The following is a 20,096-nucleotide window of genomic DNA, read 5'->3' on the forward strand; positions in this document are numbered from 1 at the left end:
AAAATTGTTTCATTCAAATCCTTTGAAAAATTTTTCACAGATGTGCCATCTTTAAAGATAAGGAGGGAAAAATCTTCTCACCCTTTCAGATGTTGTCAGCCTGGGTGGAATGGAATTTTTTTAAGCATTTGTTAATATTTCACAATTTCTGCCTTAAAACTGATAAAACTGTACAAAAGGCTCAGAACAGTTCTAAAGCAGAAAGTGAACTTGTAAATATGTGGAAGTAAGAAAAACCCATTACAAATTGGAACAGTGAAGAACCTTTGGATAGCCTTTATATTTAGTGGAATATTTCAGAACATATACAAGCATATTCTGTTAGTCCCAGAGTGTTTGGTCATCTGATCTGCATTTATCATGGGAAAGAATAGAAATGGTAGTAAGGCAAATGTTATCAAGATTAATACATGGCATGTCTGAAAGCTTTCTATTAAGATTACTTTGGAGACGTAGGAGTTACTTTAGATTTTCCTACAACAAAAAGAATAGTAACCTTTTAACACAAAGAAGTTAACAGGTGTTTAACTGTGCGTCTGTAATGCCCTTTCTTTTTGAAAAAGTTTTCATTACACCCTGTACTAATACACACTGTGAAGACAAAAAATTCCCCAAACCAAAAAGAAAAAGAAAAACCCTATATTCCTGTTACGACCTAGGTTTTTATCATTTTTATCACAATACAGAAACCTGAAATCCCTGCATGCAATTAAAAAAAGATCTTTCTGTCCCTTCATTGAGGTAAATGAGTATTTATCACCTCAAATGTTGACATGCTTGCAGCTGACTTGGTGCCTACTCTGTTCAACCCAAAGACTAATCCTAATTTAAAAAAAAGTAGCTATTTTTTATATGATGATGGAATGTATCAAGTGTTCCAGGTTGGCAGGTGACATCTTGTAACTGCACCATCAAGCAGAAAAACATATTTTTGCAAGTGGGTAGAAAGTTGGCTGTTAGCAAYAGACCCAGTTCTGACCACATCTAGGCGACTTGGTTTAGAAAACAGTGGTCTGCCTCTTCTCACAGGTCATGTGGAGCTTTAGTTCTAGTTAAAACAGTTTGCCAACCCCAAATAAGATCTCCTAACTTCTGTAATAGTATAACAATTTTGATAGTATTGCTAGAAATTTTCAATCAAGGCCCTGGATTGAATCTTGGACTGAACCTTGTATTCCGAAATTTAAAAAACCCTGCAGCCCACTGGTTAAATATTTGCTTCATGTTTGCTTTCTTTGTTTACATAAATGTAAGAATATTTGTCAAGGAAAAAACAGCTGGTCTGCCCTCTGCTGTTTCTGTCTGTCTTCCAAGAAATGCATGGATTTTCACTTGAATTCAGAAGACAATCTATGCATGTATACTATTACTCTGGTAAACTAGTCCAGATGGATACTCAGTTGTCAGCAGCAAAACTGTGTCCTCTGCAATCTATGGCTGAGCACATTTTCTCATAGCAATAGTTGTGTTTTTTGGTTGGCGTTGCTTCACTTACCTCAGGCTCTGCAACTGTAATGGGGCTATCCCTTGCAAATACTTCAGTTGATTCCCTCCAAATGCAGTCTGCAGTCACTTTGAAGCTATAATTGTGGCATTTTGGCCTAATCACTTGTGTTGTGTTGTTGAAAATTTGACGGCTGTTTGAAGTGGCAATTTTGATTTTCAGTGTGGCATCTACTCGATCAACTACCGTGTAAGTACCTATACTTCCATCATCAAATCCAATAATAATATTCAAATGCCTCTGTGAGAGTGCAAGGAAAGTGGGAGTTTTATAAAGAGAACAGGCACCTATGTTTTTACCATCTGCTAGCCTCATGACTATTAAACTAGAGACTGCACCATTGTCATCATCATCTTCATTGCGGAAACAGATGTACACAAGATAGCGGCCATCACGAGACAGCTTTTGCCGCCAGATGACACCTGGAGCATGAACCACACGAAGTTTTCCACTGTGTAAATCAAGTACATTGATGTTCTCATCTCCACGGGATATAATTCCTAGCTTCCCATTTGGGGATATTTCGAAGTCTTCCAAGTTTTTTAAGAAATTGTTAGGCAATTGTACACGTCTGCAGATGACTTCCTCTGTTAGGCTCCAGATGTTCACAGTTTCAGTAGATGTTATAAATACAACAATATCTGGGCAATCTGGTATCAACTTAATATCCATAATGCTTGCACCATCATCACATGAAAACTTCTTGGTTATACTGCCTGTCCAGAGACTCACTGCCAACACTTTATTTTTTGCCATTCCAACTACAAAGGTATTTGCAGTAGTTATAAATGCATTCTGTAAGGCAACTAGAATATTGCAAACTCTGTGTCCTGTAGCCAGCCGCCAAACTCTGGATGCATTCTGCTCACAGAGGGAGACTACAAATTGATCATTATGAGTAATCATCAGCTCTGAGATTTTCTGTCCATTAATGCGAAAGATATTTTCACCACTAACAGTGTGCCATACGTACTGGCTGCATTTATCATCTGATGTAACCATTATTTCTCCAGAAGAGGTCAGCACACAGTTTTCAACAATACCTTCATGCTTGAACACAGCTTCAATAAATCCAGTACTGAAGTTCCACTTATGGACAGAATCTGATCCATCCAATGTATAAATTAATTCACCTCTGGCTGGCAACACCAGTCTCTGGATAGGTTTGCCAGATTTGTCAATATTGGACATAGCTGTTATGATATCTATATCCCAAATAGAAAGGACACCACTGGTGGATAAGGATAGCAGCATGTTATGATGATTTGATTTAATTAGCCTGACTATAGTTCCTGAGATTTCCTGTAAGCTTGCCATACACTGTCCTGTATCTCTTCTCCAAACAAAAATGGCTGAGGTATTTTCTATTGAAGCAATTATACAGTTGCCATTTTTGGACAGCACGGCAGATATAAAGCGCTCATTGTGTTTGGCTCTGAACTTTTCAGCCACCTTCCATACATGAGTGTCAAGAAGTTCGATGCTGACAGCCTTACAGATTAAAATTGCACTTTGGTCTTCAGAAAGCTCTATGCTGACAACTTCACTGTCTTCTCTCCTGCAGTCAAAGTCATCTGTAAGCTGGGGATTTGCGATTTCCTCAGTATTCCAAACCGAGAAGCTCCCCTCGCTGTCCACCATCACCATTTCTTGGGCTGTGTCCAGAATGAGAAGGAATTTCACAAATCCACTAGAAAATTCGGAGGTCACAGTGGCCAGCTTCTCTCCACTGCCTAAGTGAAAAATGGTTGTGGTATTCAAATACTGTCCGCAGAATGCATAAACTCCATCTGGAGAACACTGCACACAGGTCACTTCGTACCAGCAGTGGAAGTGATAGAGAGGCCAACCATAAAGCAGATCTATTACTGTAACATCTTTGCTGGCCTCCAGCCAAGCAAGTGCATGGTTGATTGATAATGTAAATCCATTTATAAAATTTGAGTCCCCCCCGATTCCACAATGTTTTGACCCCTTAATTTCTACCTCAGACAAAAGACAGGAATTTATGTTATCGTATATCAAAAGAGTGTTCTTCGTTGTAGCCACTACCAGATATTTTTCATCACTAGTAAGTTTCATCCCTAAGATAACAGATGGAGCTGTTGTAATTTGCCTTAATAGCTGGCGAGTCTCTACATCCCAAGTGCTGATGGAGCCATTTTCTAAAGCAGCAATAATTGTGCTGGGATTGAAAGTAGGCAGAATTTCAGTGACATGCATACAGCTGGAGGACAGAGGCAGGCGCTCGGGGCTGTACGTCACATCCATGGAAGAATGCAAAGGAACAATGGAGCAGTATTTGGGTCCGTCTTTGTCACACTCCAGAAGGAGGTGTCTCAGTTTAGGCAATGAACTTACTACTGGGAGGATCCTCTGTTGCAGTTCAGCAGAGAGTGAACCTGGGTATTTTACTACTTTGAACTTTATGCTACGGAGGGTACTAGCCAGAAATTTCAGCTCCTTTTCTTGTGAGTAGGTGTAAGCCAATTCTATGTCTGAAAGTGCTTTATCAAACTGCCCTATTCTAATCATGGTGTACAGCCAGCTGAAGTTCATAATGACTCCATACAGGAGATCATCTGTTTTCCCACATCGTGTCAARTGATGTATAATCTCCGTCATTTTTCTGTGGTTGATAAAAAAGATATCAGGCTCCAATGGGTTACACTGAAAGACCCACGGCTGATCAGGTGCCTGCCTGTCAAAAGCAGTCTGATCCATACCGTGCTTTTCTTCCTCATTCATGCCTCTACTGTCATGGTCAGGACAACCATTCAAATATTGGTCACTACTGTAAAAAGGTTTTCTTCGCCCACCTGACCAAACACCAAGGAAATATTCTGCCATGACTGTGTGCATTTCATGCAAATCTTCTTCATTGTGCAGGTACAATTTCTGGGCAATTAGTTGCAAGTGCCTATTTGCCCAAAGAAGAAGTGTTACGTTTTTCACTTGTCGTTCTATTAAGTATCCCTGTAAGCCCTCCTTAAGCCTTGCAATGTATATATATGGAATTCTCAAAGGGTTACTTTCTCTGACAGTCTCACTTAGTTCATATATAACACTGTTGTCAAGGGCTAAAATATCTTCTAATTCCATTTCACTGAGGCCAGATTTGGACATAGTGATGTAGCCAAGTGCTCTTGACAACAGTCTTGATCCACACTTGCYTTCCAGTGACCAAAACAACTGCTCTATGCTTTCATGTACAGTGACACAGAGAGAGGACTCATCAACATCTTTATGAGATCTCCATTTCCTGACCTCTTTGAAGGTTAAGTTCACAAACATAGGCAGCGTGCACTTGGAGAATGCTTCATTGACATAAATTTGTTGCCCTGATGTTACTTTTCTTTTAACTCGCAGCAGCTGATGTTTCAGTACTTGGCTACACATCTTTCTGTCTCTTGCAGTCAGTTCAATGTAGTTGTCTTCTTCATGAATAAGGCACCTCAGTTTTTGCAGGATCCCATGTTTGTTTGGCAGTGTTGACAAAATTATCCGTACTGAACGGGGAAGGTGAATGGGAAGCCACCAGAGCTTCCTAGCATCGTCACTATCTGTTAGCTGTTCTAGGGCATCAAATATTATGACCAGTGGCCTGTGGAATGAAGACTCATTCAAGAGATTTATGAACAAGTCCCGAAGATCATGAATCTTTTTTGGGTAACTTTGTATGAGGCAACGATAGTTGACTGCTAATTGTTCACAAGTACTTTGAAGTATATTCTTCAGATCTATACTTGTTTCGGTCGATCCCAAAAATCTTATAACTACCACAGGGTCGGAGTCTGGTCCCATCTCTTCTTGCAGCCAAGAATAGGCCTACAGAAGGTAAAGCATAATTTAGTTAATCTCTAAATGTAGCACAATAACAGCATTTATAAAAGTAATTATCTATATAGAAATTAAGCTTATTTTTTAAGTGTTACTGATTGAACAGAAATGCTCTCATTAGCAGAGCTCTAGGATGGTTTAATTTATGATGTGCACTGAAAAAAATTTATATCATATGTCATCTTTGTTTAGCCCAGGTAGTATCCCAAAGCACTAAGAACCAGAGCCATAAAGAGCTTTGGACTTGAGCAGAATTTAGTCCATAAATCCAAGGGTACTCTTTGCAAAATGTATGCCTTATTTCCAAAAGTCAGTAGGTAGATGTTTTTAGTAATAAACTTCCTTAGACACAAAGTGTTCTGCTATTACAGATGTCTGAAGTTTGACATCCTTGGCACGGCAGGGCAGCTTGGCACCTAAGCTTGTTCCCAGTTGAATATAAAGTCAGGTAGTGGTTTTGGGGGACAGGGATGTGACTGCAGGACTGCCCTTTCCTAACTGGTTACCTTAATTCCTGGACCACAGAAGTATGCTCTCATATTTGTGTGCCTGAGACTCTTGCACTCCTACGCATTGCTGCAAGGGGTAAAAACTCTCTCTTGTCCATTCTTTTGGTTGGAGTACTCTCTAGGCAAGAGAGGAATGTGGCTTTAAATCCTCTCGGTCTGTGGAGGCTCCATTTGCTCACTTGCCAAATCTTTTCACCTCACTTGAAGTTATTACAGAATATTTTAAAAGAAAAGCATAACCTCTAGGTTAACTTACATACTGAGATCTGAAATGAGATCTTGAGCTGCAAATCTCAGTTTCACATAGTCAACTAACATGAGTCTATAGAATGTCACTTACATTTGGTAAAGAGATAGGATTTTAAACATTATTGTTCGCTATTTCCTTCTGGCTGATATGGCTGTTTCCTGGCCTACTGTGCCAAATTCTCTGAGCAGCCTACAGGGAACTCAAAGTTGTGACTTTCAGCTACAGACTTAGGCTTAGAGATGCCAGCTGGGTCATCTCTGGCATCTGCTCCTGTGTTGCACAAAGTGTTTCTCTCACCTCCCTGTAGTACTCAGCTCAATGACTGAAATGGTGTATGTCAGATAAATAAGTACAGGTATTTTTACAGATAGAGAGATTTGTAATAAGTGTAAATCAGATGAATTCTAGAAGGATTTCTGAAGAGAACATAAAACAAGATAGCATGACTTGGAAAGACATGCTGTATTTGTGAATAAGACTAAAACCAACATATGATGTTTAAATGGTTCCACATTCATAGGATCTCAGTGGAACAGAAGGGAAAGAGATCATTCTAAAATACAGGCTGGTAATTCAAAAATATGTTAATTCCTATTAGTGGAGTAGGACCAGTTTTTAAAGCTCTGCTAAAACTATTTTTGTTTTGATTAAACATATGATACAGAGATGTTGTTATTAAAAGGTACAGCCTTCTTTCTGGATATGTGTGTAATAATATGCAGAATATTAGTTTTAGTATTTTTATTTTATTGAAGGCTGATATCAGAATCTATTGGCAAAAGGAAGAATGAAAACTAAGCTGGCCTTCACACACTAATGCTCGTGAGATCACCATACTATGTAAGGTATTTATTTACCTTCTTTGCCACTTCAGCCAATAGAAGAGTTTTCCCCGTGCATGGTCCTCCGTATATGATAAGAGGGTTAATGTGTCCTGTTTTGCTGGGTAGAATGTACTTGTGAACTATGTTTAATGCCTCACATCTATATTCATAAAAAGTGGAGTATGTTTTACATAGCGATGAGTGTTGAAGAACTTCATCATAGAGCAAGTCTGTCTCAGTGTCAAAATTCTGTTGCACTGTTGCTTGGATTATGTCAATCATATCTTCGTAGAACTGTTTACCCAGTCCTTCAATGTAATGATTCTCCACTTCTTGCGAGTACCCCAGTTTCATGTCACAGTGAGTGATGGAAGTGTACACTCTCAGGTTGGATGATGCAACTATGGTAGGAATGAACTCATCCCTGAGCTTCATCAGCTTCTCATGGGCCTCGGGATCCCGTAGAAACTTCCCAGCTGTATGTACTACATCCATGTATTTTCCCATCTCTGGAATTTTAACGAAACGCTCAATGTTGGCAATTTTCCGAATATAGCAAACACACTTCTTTAGGAAAGCTGGTGTTTGTTTACCCAAGGCAAAATCAAGTTCATCTTCAATTGCTGGGGATGAAAAGAGAACACTGAGATTCTATTATTTTTTCTTATTGAACAGGTTCAAGAATCCCCCTGCCCCAAACATGCAGACTCTGACATTACTGCATCTGTAAGATGCTAACAGAAATATATTCTCATGTTTGTGGAAAGGTTGATAGAAAAGATAATGAATGAACATATTGAAATAATTAGTCTAAACTTTACCTGAGGAAAGATATCTCTTTGCTTGGCTGTGTTTCATTTTTCCTTTCTCATACAGCAATTTCACAGCAGTCTTAAAAATCTTCTTAATCTCTTCTGATATATCTTGCCATTTGTTCTCATTCATAGGATTTGAAGAAGATTCCATCTTTTAAAAATATCCATAGTTAAACAGTAGCTGTAATACACATATCTACAACTTCAGAAAGTACAGGTCTAATATTCAAGGTGACAAAGAAATACATACATTATAAATAAATAAATGAGAGTTCAACTTTTTGTGTTGCAGATAATCATGATTCTATTCTAGAATGATATACTATATTCTAGTATTCTATTCTAGAGTTATAAAAGTTACCTATTTCAAATATTTGCTGAATTCCTATTTCAGACTGCTAAAGCAATATTCTTCAAGAATAGGACTGAGAAAAACTTTATAGAAAGAGGGTTTTGAGACCCAAGTCTGAAATAATGTTAGTAAAATAGCAATAATATTTCTAAAAATTATTRTCACTTCTATTACTGAGAAGTAATAGTAGTAATAATTAAAGCTGGATCTTAAAACCTGAAAATGAGGCTCCTGGTACCTGTAATTAAGCACCCCATATGAGCTAAATATTTGAAAAATATGGGATTTTATCTGTCAATACCTTAGGCCATTGCTATGGCAGTAGTAATCCTATCATTGAGGGACTGTAATATAAATTCACAAATCCTGTGAGAAGGCATCTCACAGATGCCATGAATAGAGGTTTCTTTAAGCCAGCTGGTAGCCACTGCTGCTTTACTTACTGTAGGTAAAGGATTTAAGGGGTCTCCTTTTTCCTGGCAGCTGGAGGGTGTAATAGAAAGAAGAACAGCTTCAAGGATACATTCCTTATTGACTCTTTCTTGACATATGTTCAGAGCCGTGCATCTTTATTACTTTCTGTAAGACTATGAGGTATAACTCTGTTTGTTAGTTTTTAGTTATGAATATCTTTTTGCTTACTCCTTTGTGTCAGTAGCTTGAGGAAAGGTACAAAGACTTAGTAACAAAAAAAGTCAAGCTTTATTCAAAGGGATATTGTGGGCATTAGCAAAACAATGCACGAAGTTACAAAACTTGCTTTGGTTCTTGTGAAAAATATTTCAGAATCAGCCACACTATACTGTCTTCAACTCATTAAAACTCTCTGTCAATGTTTTTCATGTTTTCATTTTTTTTTCAAGCCACAGAGGAAATACTATATTTTCCTACATGATTAATGAATGTAGTTTAATGCTTTAATTCCATTTTCTTGTATAATACAGCATGCACTCAAAATGAAATGTTTGGCCCCTATATTAAATACTTTATTTTTTGTACACTGAATTCTGTCCTTGGATGCATAGGATGTATAGGATGGTAGAACTGAGCTCCAGGTAATACACAGTTTTTATTAAAATCCATTAAAGGCAAATGCATGTTTTAAAAATGAAAGTTAATGGTATTCAAAAATCTTCCATTAAAATACATTTAATAAGTTAAAAGCATGGGATCTGACTCAGGATGCCCTTAAGCACTTGACTGTTAAGAGCTTTGCTAATACGGCAGTAAGAGGGAAAATGCATATTTCCTCTGCGAATCCTGTTCACTGAATTCTAGTGAAAGCAAAATACAATGGCCAGGAGAGACTGAGCTCTCCCTATTCCAGCATGAAGGAAGAAAAGAGATATCTGTGTAATTATGCCCCTGTAGCCCCAACAGTTCACAAAGCACTGCCAACTACAATGCTCTTGCTGTAGCTGTATGAGCCTGATGGCCAATGCATCAACGCAATAGTCATGACCCATCATGTTCTCTGGCGTTTCACAGCTTCTCCTGTCACCATGTATCACCAGAGGGGAACATCACAGAGCCAGTTGCTCGTGTGTGGACCAGGCTGTAGAAGTTAATTCTGTCGGCAGCAAAGTCAGTAGATGCCTGGCCCTGGTGACTGCCCTCCGCTGTAACTGGTGGAGAGGAATTTTTTAGAGGAGGCGAGTATGTATGACTTACTGTATTCTGGTAGTTCTTCAGCATTTCAGATTTTGGTCTGAGGTAATATGCTGGTGGCACTGCATTCTCATCCCTGCAGTACCAGTCTTCTAAAATCCTTGTCTCCAGCTTAGCCTCTACTGCAGCATCTAGGATCATTTCAAATTCTGATGACTCAACTTCTCCTGGTATTCGGATGTTCCCATATTTCTCTCCCAGTAGGCCCTGTGTAATTGCAGGGAAGTAGGGGTTAAATTTCTCTTTCTAGTGATGCTAAAACTCTCCTCAGAATCTGACTTTCATAGGAATCAGTGTGGTAACAGTTTCATGACTTTGAAATTGATAGAAAGGGAAACAGATACAGCGCAAGATGAATTACTATTGACAGTACTGTACTGAGCTACATCCTACTGCCATGACTTGGTAGAATTTCAAGTAGATCCATTATCTTTCTCAATATTAACTGTTAACAAAAATACAAAGGCATTCAAAAAGTGCAGTTAAAGAAACCCAACTTATTTTACAAGTACAGTATTGTATTGATTCATGTATTATTGATACAGAGCAATCACAGGTTGGCATGAATCTCAGGTGCAAAGGTGAATGTGGAACTCCTCTTCTCTGGAATACAGAGTAAGGAGATGACCAAGGTTACAACCCTTTCTAGAACCTCCTTTTTGTTAAACACATTGCTCTCTAAGTAGTCTGGCTGCTAAATGTGGTGAAGACCAAGACTTTCTACAGTATTAGTCAAAATCAGTATTTCACAAATGGTTCTATGCCACAAGACCCATACCACCAGCATTACGTGTGCTATATCAAACTGTATCACTGTGACCAAGCACTAGGGCTTCCAGTGGCATCCAACCATAAAAAAAAAAGCTCAGTTTTGGTCCTAAGTGTGCATCTCTGGATTCCTGACTTCTTGGCTTTATTCCTACTATCCACAATAATGGAACAGAAGATTTTATATTCTGTTTGATGAAAATTCACATGATGTTATGTACAGCCTCAKATTAGTATTATTAAAAATGTGGCTTTATGGCTTAGACCAGCAATACCAAGATCAATACTGCAGAACCACAAGCTGCTCAGCTGTCTCATGTTCACTTGTTGGCAAGAAATGTTGAATCTCTTACCCCAGGAGCTGCCCAATACATGAACAATGGAACAAGGGAAAGCATTTCTGAACAAATACCAAACAGAAATGGATCAAACCCCATTTTAATACTTAACTGCATATATTTGGTATAAAGGTAAAGGTTTGTGGAAGTCAGTCCTTAAACTGTGGCACATCAGATTTTTTACGTTCAAAATTAAGGATTAAAATATTGGTTATGATGCTATAAATATATCAGCTAGTACCAGGGAATAGTGGCCTCCCTTGGCTGCCCCTTCCCCCTTCACTCATTTGGTGTGGCTGCGATTAGATTTATATCTGGCTGTATAAGCATACTCTATCAGGGTACGACAAAAACACTCAGACTTTTAGAGGTCTATATTTGAACAGCACACCTTCCTCCAGGGGCTTCAGTTCTGAACTGCATCTCCGCCAGAGGCTTGCAGCAGCCTCTGGAAATATCTGCCCCTCTCTCCATATTCCCTGTACATGCAAGCAGGAAAAATAAAGCCAAAGAATTTAAACAGGATATTATTTCTCACAATTTTTGTGTTCCTCCATACCAAGTCTGCAAGTAAGAATATTGCCATTTTAGACCTTTATGAAAAATATCACAGTACTCTACAATAATAACCTAAAACTTCCAATTTGCGATAGCAACATCGCAGCATTTTGATGATTATTATATGAAATTATTTTTAAAGGGAGCAGCAATGTTTACACTATGTTTAGTACCAAGAGACAGCTTTATACGCAGACTCGTGAATCAAAATCTCCCACCTGATGAGTCATTATCCCTTAATAGTAAAACAACAAATTAAAGATTCATTAGATTGAAGGTGATTAACTGTTTAAATCTACTAGGCTGGCAAACATGTATAAAACCCTCAGCAACCAATTGCATCTAACAAATTTTTTGCAGAATTAACAGAGCCACCTCAGCAGTAGTCCTGTTAGCGTTGTTGAGTCTGTGGCTGAAGTTACTATTAAAGAAGATGATTAAAAAATTACTGTTTAGATTCAGATGGGAAATATTGTTCCTTCTCATCTTCTTCGTGTGGAAAGATATTAAAATCACAAGCACACTCATCATAATGACCAAAAGGAGGAGACTAAACAGATTTGGATTTATCTTGAGACATGACAGATTCATAGTGTATGTCATGTAATTATTTCAGACATCATCACTAAAATGTTCATGAACTTAATATGATAGCTTTTATTAATACAGTACAAGTTGAAATTTTAGACATATTTTAGTTCCAACTAAGCAGTCCTCTGAGATATTTAGTGGTAGATTCTAATAAAAACAAACTGTCAAATTACAGCACGTTATATTCACTAGTAATTTGTTCCATTCATCCATTTTTTAAGAAATTACATGTTAACATCAGAAAACCAAGTCATTTAAGAAGTTACATTTACAATGTTTTGTCAAGTGATTTCAGTGATTACAAGTGATTACTTTTCACTGTAGGGGCAGCAATTTTTATGCTGCTTTGCCAATGCAGAAAGCTGTAGATTCACTGAAATCCATTTTTGTATCTGGTGAATGATCTGATCTGGTAATCTTTTGCTGGGCTTCATAGGATTAATCCTGTTATTTTTACATCTTACTCTTTGTGAAGTTCCACTTGTAACTCTGAAATGGATATACTTTTTAATATGTTCTCTATGTCTCTTTTAAGAGAAGTCCTTGATTGCCACATTTTTGAAGAAAAAACATTAAAGAAATATCTTTGAAGGAATTACATCTACTCAATTTTTTAACCTAAGATACTTCTAAGTATCTTAGGTTATCTGAGCAACCCTTAAAGTATTTGCTTTCRCAACAGCCACAGGAGATTAGGAGGTATTAGGCAGGGATTCGGAGCTCTGACCAGTATGCAGCAGTTAGTTATAGCTAGGTGGTGGAAGCTGCTGTTGCTAGTTGTCAGCCCCGTTGTTCTTACAGAAACTGCTTGCTACTGAAGTAGGAAAGCCTTACCCACTTGTGAGTTAGCTCCCAAGTGACTCAACTTTAAGCCTGCTGAATTTATGCAAGCTAGAACTGAAATCACTTACACGAAGTGGAACAGCTCCACTAGGGAGAATGAGAATATCTCACCTTACTGAAGATATGGTGAATGCTTCATGCTCCAGGCTGAAAATTGCCTGCAGGCACCTAACTCAGGTGACACCAAGAGGCACTAAGTGGTTCTTCAGCTGCTGCCTGACTTGTAGGCACCTAAGTTTCAGCTGTTACAATGCCTTAGGATTTTACATTGTTCACCAGTCACCACAGGTTTGGAAATGCTGCTCCCATGGATGTCACGGAGGCATCCTTCCACTGGTGCCCAAGGCAATTGTGGCTCGCAGTCTGACAGAAACTCTCAGTGCACCCCACAGAGTGGCCTCAGGAAGAAAACAGGGGAAGAGCAGACTGCAGATCTAGAGAAAGGCTGGTGCCGAGGGAGCTCACCTGTGGAGCAAGAGATCTGTTTCAAAATCTCCTCTGAACTGTCCTTCTGAAGAAGGACAAGTCTGTGGTCACCAGGCATGTGCCCTCATCATCAGGGCTTCAGGTATGAATGATGGGGTAATGACAGGGTGTCAAGGCAGGAGCTAGAGCTGCTCCCCTCTGTATATAGCAAACTGAATAGCTTTGTATCAGTAACTGAATGTTAACTGGAGCAGGGACATGAACCTTATCCTTCCTCGTATTGCATGAGGCCCCTAACCAAGGACTACCAAGTCAACGCTCTGACTCACTCTCTCTCCTGGGGTCACTTGCTCTCTGCTGCCTTCTGTGAGTTCCAGGGCTAGGCTTTTTAGACAAAAAAAATTAGAATAAATTTGGGATCTTCTAAAAGATCTTTTTAAAAGTTCATGTACCTGAAGATAGAATTGCCTCAGCATAAATAGCAAGAAATGTTCTACTGTATTCAAACCTTACTTTTTATATTTATACTGTCTAAATTCTGTGTCCTTTGCCCTTCTTACTGAATTCGGATGTGCCAGAACAGGTATTTGCATGTGCAAACCTGCCTAGATGGCATGTTCAAGTCAGGGAAGAAACGCAAAATTTCTAATATGTCAGATGTAGTTACCTTCCTGGTCTGCAGAAATGTGGGCTTAACTGACATAAGCAGATATACAGGTAAATCATGTCTTGAAAATCTGGAATGAATTGGTCAGGATACCAATTTTTAAGGGTGTTTCATACAAAATTTCTTTGAATAGGATGTTAGATACCTGTAGAGGTTTTCTTTGTTTGTTTGTTTCTGGTATACTGAAACTCTATTGTAAATGTATGCTACAGAAAGTACTTATGCTATTTGACATACTCAGCTGCAGCTAAGAATATTTGGAGAAAAAAAAAACCCAAATATGCCAGGCTTAGCTGGAACGTTGTTTCTGAGAAATAAATATGACATGAATTGAACTGAGAATTTAATACCAGAAACAAACAGAATGTCCTATTTCTTTTTATTCCTTGAGGGAACAATAGCCAGTTCCTCTCAATCTCAAAACAAAAATGCTAATGGCTAAAACCAGTGAATCCTTTGAATTGAAACAAAAAAGTGTATTTACTTAAATTGATTTTTCAATGCACTAATGATTTCAATAAGAAGAAAAACAAATATGTGAATTCATTGAAAATCTCAGTGGAGTATATGTTTCAACTGCTTGTTAGGGTAAACTGTAAGCAATTAAACTAAAATGAACTGAACTGAACAACTGAAACCAAAATGCTGAAAGGTGTACTAAGCCACTTAATCTAAACCATGTTTTAGAAAGCTGGAATTCCAGAGTAGCTGGCGGCTAAGAGATGTCCTGAAAATTGGTTCCTCTACTCATTGTGTCCCTGCTAGCTATAATTCGATATAGTGTGATGGCCTCCTGACACAGGCACTGAAAGAATGTTCTTCAATTAAATATATTTAACTGCTTTTTTGCTTGTTCATGGTAGTGGTCAAAGGATAAAAGTTATGCTGTATTGGAATGAAGTCTCCCAAAAATACTTCCACTGAAAACCAAGAAAGAAAGAAAAAAAAAAAAAAAAGGTCCAAAGAGTTGCATCCTGTGCTTTTTAGGATATTCAGGTCAAACTGCATTCAGAACAGTATTTTTCTTCTGCCACAGCTGAGCAGCAGTGCAGCTTAGCACACAGAACGTTAGAGCTGGTAGAGATCTCTTAAATCTGTCCTTCACAGAATCACAGAATGGTTGAGGTTGGAAGGGACCTCTGGAGATCATCTAGTCCAACCCCCCTGCTCAAGCAGGGTCACCTAGAGCACATTGCACAGGATTGCGTCCAGATGGCTTTTGAATACCTCCAAGGAAGGAGACTCCACGACCTCTCCAGACAACCTGTTCCAGTGCTCTGTCACCCTCACAGTGAAAAAGTTTTTCCTCATGTTCAGATGGAATTGTCTGTGTTTCAGTTTGTGCCCGTTGCCTCTCGTCCTGTCGCTGGGCACCACTGAAAAGAGTCTGGTTCCATTCTCTCTAAACTCACCCTTCAGATACTTATAGGCATTGATAAGATCCCCCTCAGCCTTCTCTTCTCCAAGCTAAACAGGCCCAGCTCTCTCAGCCTTTCCTCATAAGAGAGATGCTCCAGTCCCTTAATCATTTTAGTAGCCCTTTGCTGGACTCGCTCCTTCTTTCCACTTCTGCTTCATATCAGTGTGGAAACGTAATTTGCTGCTGCTTTTGCCACTGCCTCAGATTGCCCATCTATAAAATGAGGTTAATAGTAGCTTGCAAAATAAGCTTTACTATTTTGACTGTTAATATGTAAAGGATCTTGTGTGCTTATGTATCAGCAGGGATGGGATTACCACTTTAGATTGTTTGTCTTGTTTAAAGAGAAAAATGATGCCATGGAGCAGTATCAAACATCTTCATTTGATTCTCCCTATACCGAGGTGATAATAATAGTGTGCCCATACTTCCAATCCCTTGACTGAAGCACACAGGAAAACAGATTTAACTTTTAGAACTTTGGCTGACTGTACAAGAGGATAAAATAAGAAACATCTGGTTTTTTTTCTTAATTGAAATTATTCAAGTGAATAACAAATTGAAAGTATAATAAAGGCATTTTTGTACTGAGAAATAGATTTTTTTCATCCCCTGCCTGGATATGCATTTACATTCCCTGGCTCAAGAAATGTTACTGTACAGTGTTGCACAAAGGCATGTCTTTTTTCCTTGGAGGTACTGCAGACATACACTGGGGGAAGCTATAGGTATTTCAAAAACTTCAGAGTTGATGACTTATCAAATGGATATTAGTCTCAGTTCCATGAAAAGCAAGAAGGGGCTGCTGAACTACTTTGTAAGAAAGCTGACTGGAGTGGGGACTGGAAGTATGAGGTGCAAATACTAAATTTTTACTGCAAGTAAGTGAGTAAAGTTCCTGACATGAAGTATAAGAAGTAAAGGATGGTGGAGTTATTTGACCCTTAACCTGTCTTTTAGAAAATTAAAGATAGCAACCAAATCCAGCTGTAAGCAAACCAATTCCCTATCTCTGAACTTCACCCACAGTGCAACATTTTTAAATCTCAAAGCTTGTCCATAGTGGCAGAGAGACTTGAGATAATGATGGAGGATTTCACAGGACATAGCGGGTAGGAGCTAACAGCCCATCATGCAAAATGAATGTACTTCCTCAGAAGAAATTCACGGCACACATCTGTGATTACTTCCCTGACATATTTTGCTTTATCAGAACTCTCTGTCCTCCTGGATGTGAAAATATCAATGGTCTCTTTCTCCACCCCTCCTCTCCCATCTTATACATGATCACAGAGCTTAATTTTGTTGCCTTTCCCCTCACTGCTTGTCATTGCTGGGTCTTTGACCTCCCTGAGCAGGTGTGAGAAGATCAGTCAAAAGAATAAATAAGGAAAGAGGGCTGTGAGTAAAGGTAGGGTAAAGGAAGGGTTAGAGAAGATTTTACCTGCCTCTACAGGTAACTGTAGCAACGGGGGAGGGATCTTCAGGACTGCAAACTCCATCCAAATCCCACATACACTTTTGGAACCAGACTACATCTTTATACTATTCAGTAACATAATTAAGGCTGTGCTTCTCAGTAACATATATAGACACTATAAAGGTATCAGAAAGTGTTAATTAATGAGCATTATCAGAGRCAGAGATCACTGATGATATAACGGAGGGATATACATTTACAAAAGCAATTATAAACAAGCAATTTCTAACAAAATGACCTGACTTTGGGAAACCTGAAGCTAGTTGTAACATGATATGTCATTTTGCTGCAAATTACTTTCTGCTGTTTTTCTTTGCCTTCTTATTAGAACTAAACAGATTGGGATTCATTGAGTCTGTAAATGGAAACCTAATTTTGTAATTAAATGTCAAGAAAACGATGTCACCACTTGCATGGAATAATACAGTCCCCATGAGCCTAATATGACCCAGGACTGTGTAGTGTGTGCTAAAGCAGCTAAACACCATTAATAAACTTGTTTCTCAGGGATGTAAAATAAATGAAGGCTCAAAGGCAGCTTTTTACTGTAAGGGACATTAGCTCTAGTAGACAATAATGCCACCTCTCTACTGCACCCAAAACTTAGTGTTTATCACAGTATGCAGAACAGGATAGTATAGTTAAATGGTGAGGGTGATTTTTAAAAAAATCTTTCTCCTCCAACAATAGAAGGAAATGATGCATTAAAAAAATATAGCTCCATTAGTATCTTTCAGCTTTCTTGTCATGGGCAAGGAGGTGTATTGTGCCCTAGGGCCAAAGTCAAGCAGGGATTTCTAGTAACTGGAACTCTCAACTTCTACTCAATTCATCTTTTGTCAGGTAATTGCGAACACTCCAGATAATGTGCTGTTGCAAAGCTTTCAATACGATGAATAGTAGCTCAGTAAATAGTTTTAATAAAGTTTGTTTTTATTTTATCTCATTTTGTGTCCCTTATGTATGACAGCTTATCTCCATAAAAACAAAAGGGGTGAAGAGAAGCAAAGACAAGGAGTGAGACTGTTTCTGGATAGGACTGCGGGGGAGGTCAGGAAGGGGAATCTCTTCCTTTTGAAGTGAAACAGGCAACAGTGGTAAAAATCTGGATGGTTATTCATGGGGGAATAGGACCATGAAGAGAAAGATCTGCCATTGACTTGAGGAGGCTGAACCACAGTTTAAACAATAAATCATATGGATTTGAGAAAAGGAAGCTAAATTGAAGTAGCAAGGCTAAATGGTTACTTTTATGTACTCCATCCTATGCACTGCATACTTTACGTGACTCGGCAGACATAGGAAATCATTTTCTAATTTAAATTTAGAATACACAAAAAGAAGAAAGAATAAAGCACTTGTCTTTTAATATGTTAAGGAGATAATATAACTTTAAAGAAAGCATTTAATGCAAAGAACTCTTGGGAAGCCACAGAGCTGAAGCCTTTCTTCAAAAGGAGCACTATTCCCCCTCAGACAAGGGCAACTGGAAGTTTTGTCACTGATTTGCTGAAGCCTGAGTAACTGGAGAAAATGAACTGTCAGCCTCCCTTTTAGGTAAAGGTGCAGGTGCAGCCCCTTTCACAGCAGTACTCTGTTGTTAATACAGAGATGCTACCTCCATGTTAAAGATGAGACAGAGTGGAGTTTGCAGCACTGCAATGCACTTTTATTATTTTTGAAATGGATATATTTTGGGCATGAGGTGAACAGGAAAAAAATATTTCAAATGTAATGTTTTACAGTTACAGTGTCAGCTACATAAGACTCCAACAGATGCTTTCACCAGCAGAAAAAAAATTAAATGTACTAGGAATGCTGGCTTTAGAAAGTCAAACTTCTTATGATTTTGCTAAAGGAAGAGCTATGACTGATATCTGAATAGAAACTTTTCATTGGCGATTACATTACTGATATGTGAAGTAAGAGGATGATGCATATTAGGAGTGATGGTAACAACCTTGCTTAGAGCTAATTTGACCTATAAATTTTTGTTTGGTTGCTTGGGGKTTTTTTTAGATGGTTTTGCCCATGCTTACAGACAAATTGTGCTCAGTAATGGTTATGCTTCTTTCTGATACATATTGTCAGCTGAAGAGAAACAGGGCTCAAAGGGATAGATTTCTTTTGGAAGACACTGAATATTAGTCCATGCAGAGAAACAGACCGGCTATTTTCCATTTCAAAAAATAATGGTAATCCTAGAATAGACAAGGTAGTGCAAACCAGGAGCTCCAATATGGGCAAAACAGAGCAAGCCTTAGCCAAACCTCTGTAGTTGCAGAGGATGGTGCCATATAAGCACTATCTGATCAGTTTTCCTCCAGARTTAGCCTTGCTATCAATCAGGCCTGAGGCACATCCTGGGAGGGGAAGCACTTTCATTTGTATGTGCTTTTCTGATGTAACATCAGATCAACATTAAGTACATGTGGAATATTATTTATGTTGGCTTGTTTCTGGATTTTGATGACTTATCTACAATTTTTGTGTGCTTATTTGCCAGTTTTAACAAAACATTCTTTTTAAGCTGACTAGCGTTGGTTTCAGGGCTTGTTATCTGGGAAAACCGATGGCTGGTATTCTCTGAACACAAAATTGATATCTAATCCTTCAAAGGTGAAAAGAAATTATTAGATAAGTCCTTGGGCAAGAAGAGACACATACAGTAAGACTATAATTTTTCTTCCTAAACAGTACCAGCAGTGTTTAGGTAAAGGTGCAGCCCATTTCACAGCAATACTCTGTTTCTGAGCCATTGCTCAGAAAACACTGACTGATGTAAAAGTATCAAGCATTTCTATATGTTCATAAATGATTTGTATGCATGTTTCTTACCCTTCACATGGCGGAAGGGGAGGAACCGTTTTCATGGATTATTAAATTACTATTAATTTGGAGGAGGCTACAAAGTACAGTAACATAGTTGCAGGATCTATGAGAGGAACTAACCTAAACTGCAGTAATGGTTGAGGAGAGAAAGTAAAATGTTTGGAAAGGAGCTCCAGAGAAACTGAACTGAAGCAAAAGAGGCCTTAAGGCTCTGTCAGTCCACGGTTGGAGGAAGAAAGCACTGAGCAAATATGATGAGTGGAAAACTAGTGGAGAACTGCGGGAACTAGCATTTTAGATAGGGACATCGGCTCACGGTCTGATACCCAAAGTCAGCTACGATTCCCTGAATGGGCTGGTGAAGGGCTGGACCCAGGTCTGGTTCAACGCACCAGTCAGGACCAGTGACAA

At 38.6% G+C, this 20,096-nt stretch overlaps 1 protein-coding gene across 1 annotated transcript in view; it reads right to left on the reverse strand.

Moving 5' to 3' along the window:
- Positions 1-1,396: 1,396 nt before the first annotated feature.
- The window catches only part of NWD2 (NACHT and WD repeat domain containing 2), a 34,839-nt gene continuing 16,139 nt past the window's right edge, over positions 1,397-20,096 (reverse strand). Inside the window, exons 4-7 of the mRNA XM_026088556.1 lie at positions 9,766-9,969; positions 7,749-7,893; positions 6,961-7,550; positions 1,397-5,332 (exon numbers count right to left, since the gene is read on the reverse strand). Coding sequence (XP_025944341.1) covers positions 1,397-5,332; positions 6,961-7,550; positions 7,749-7,893; positions 9,766-9,969 — 4,875 coding nt within the window. The remainder of the gene's footprint in view (positions 5,333-6,960; positions 7,551-7,748; positions 7,894-9,765; positions 9,970-20,096) is intronic.

The sequence above is a fragment of the Apteryx rowi genome, unplaced genomic scaffold, assembly GCF_003343035.1.
Source record: "Apteryx rowi isolate R43461 unplaced genomic scaffold, aptRow1 scaffold_773, whole genome shotgun sequence".
NCBI classification, from domain to species: Eukaryota; Metazoa; Chordata; class Aves; order Apterygiformes; family Apterygidae; genus Apteryx; species Apteryx rowi.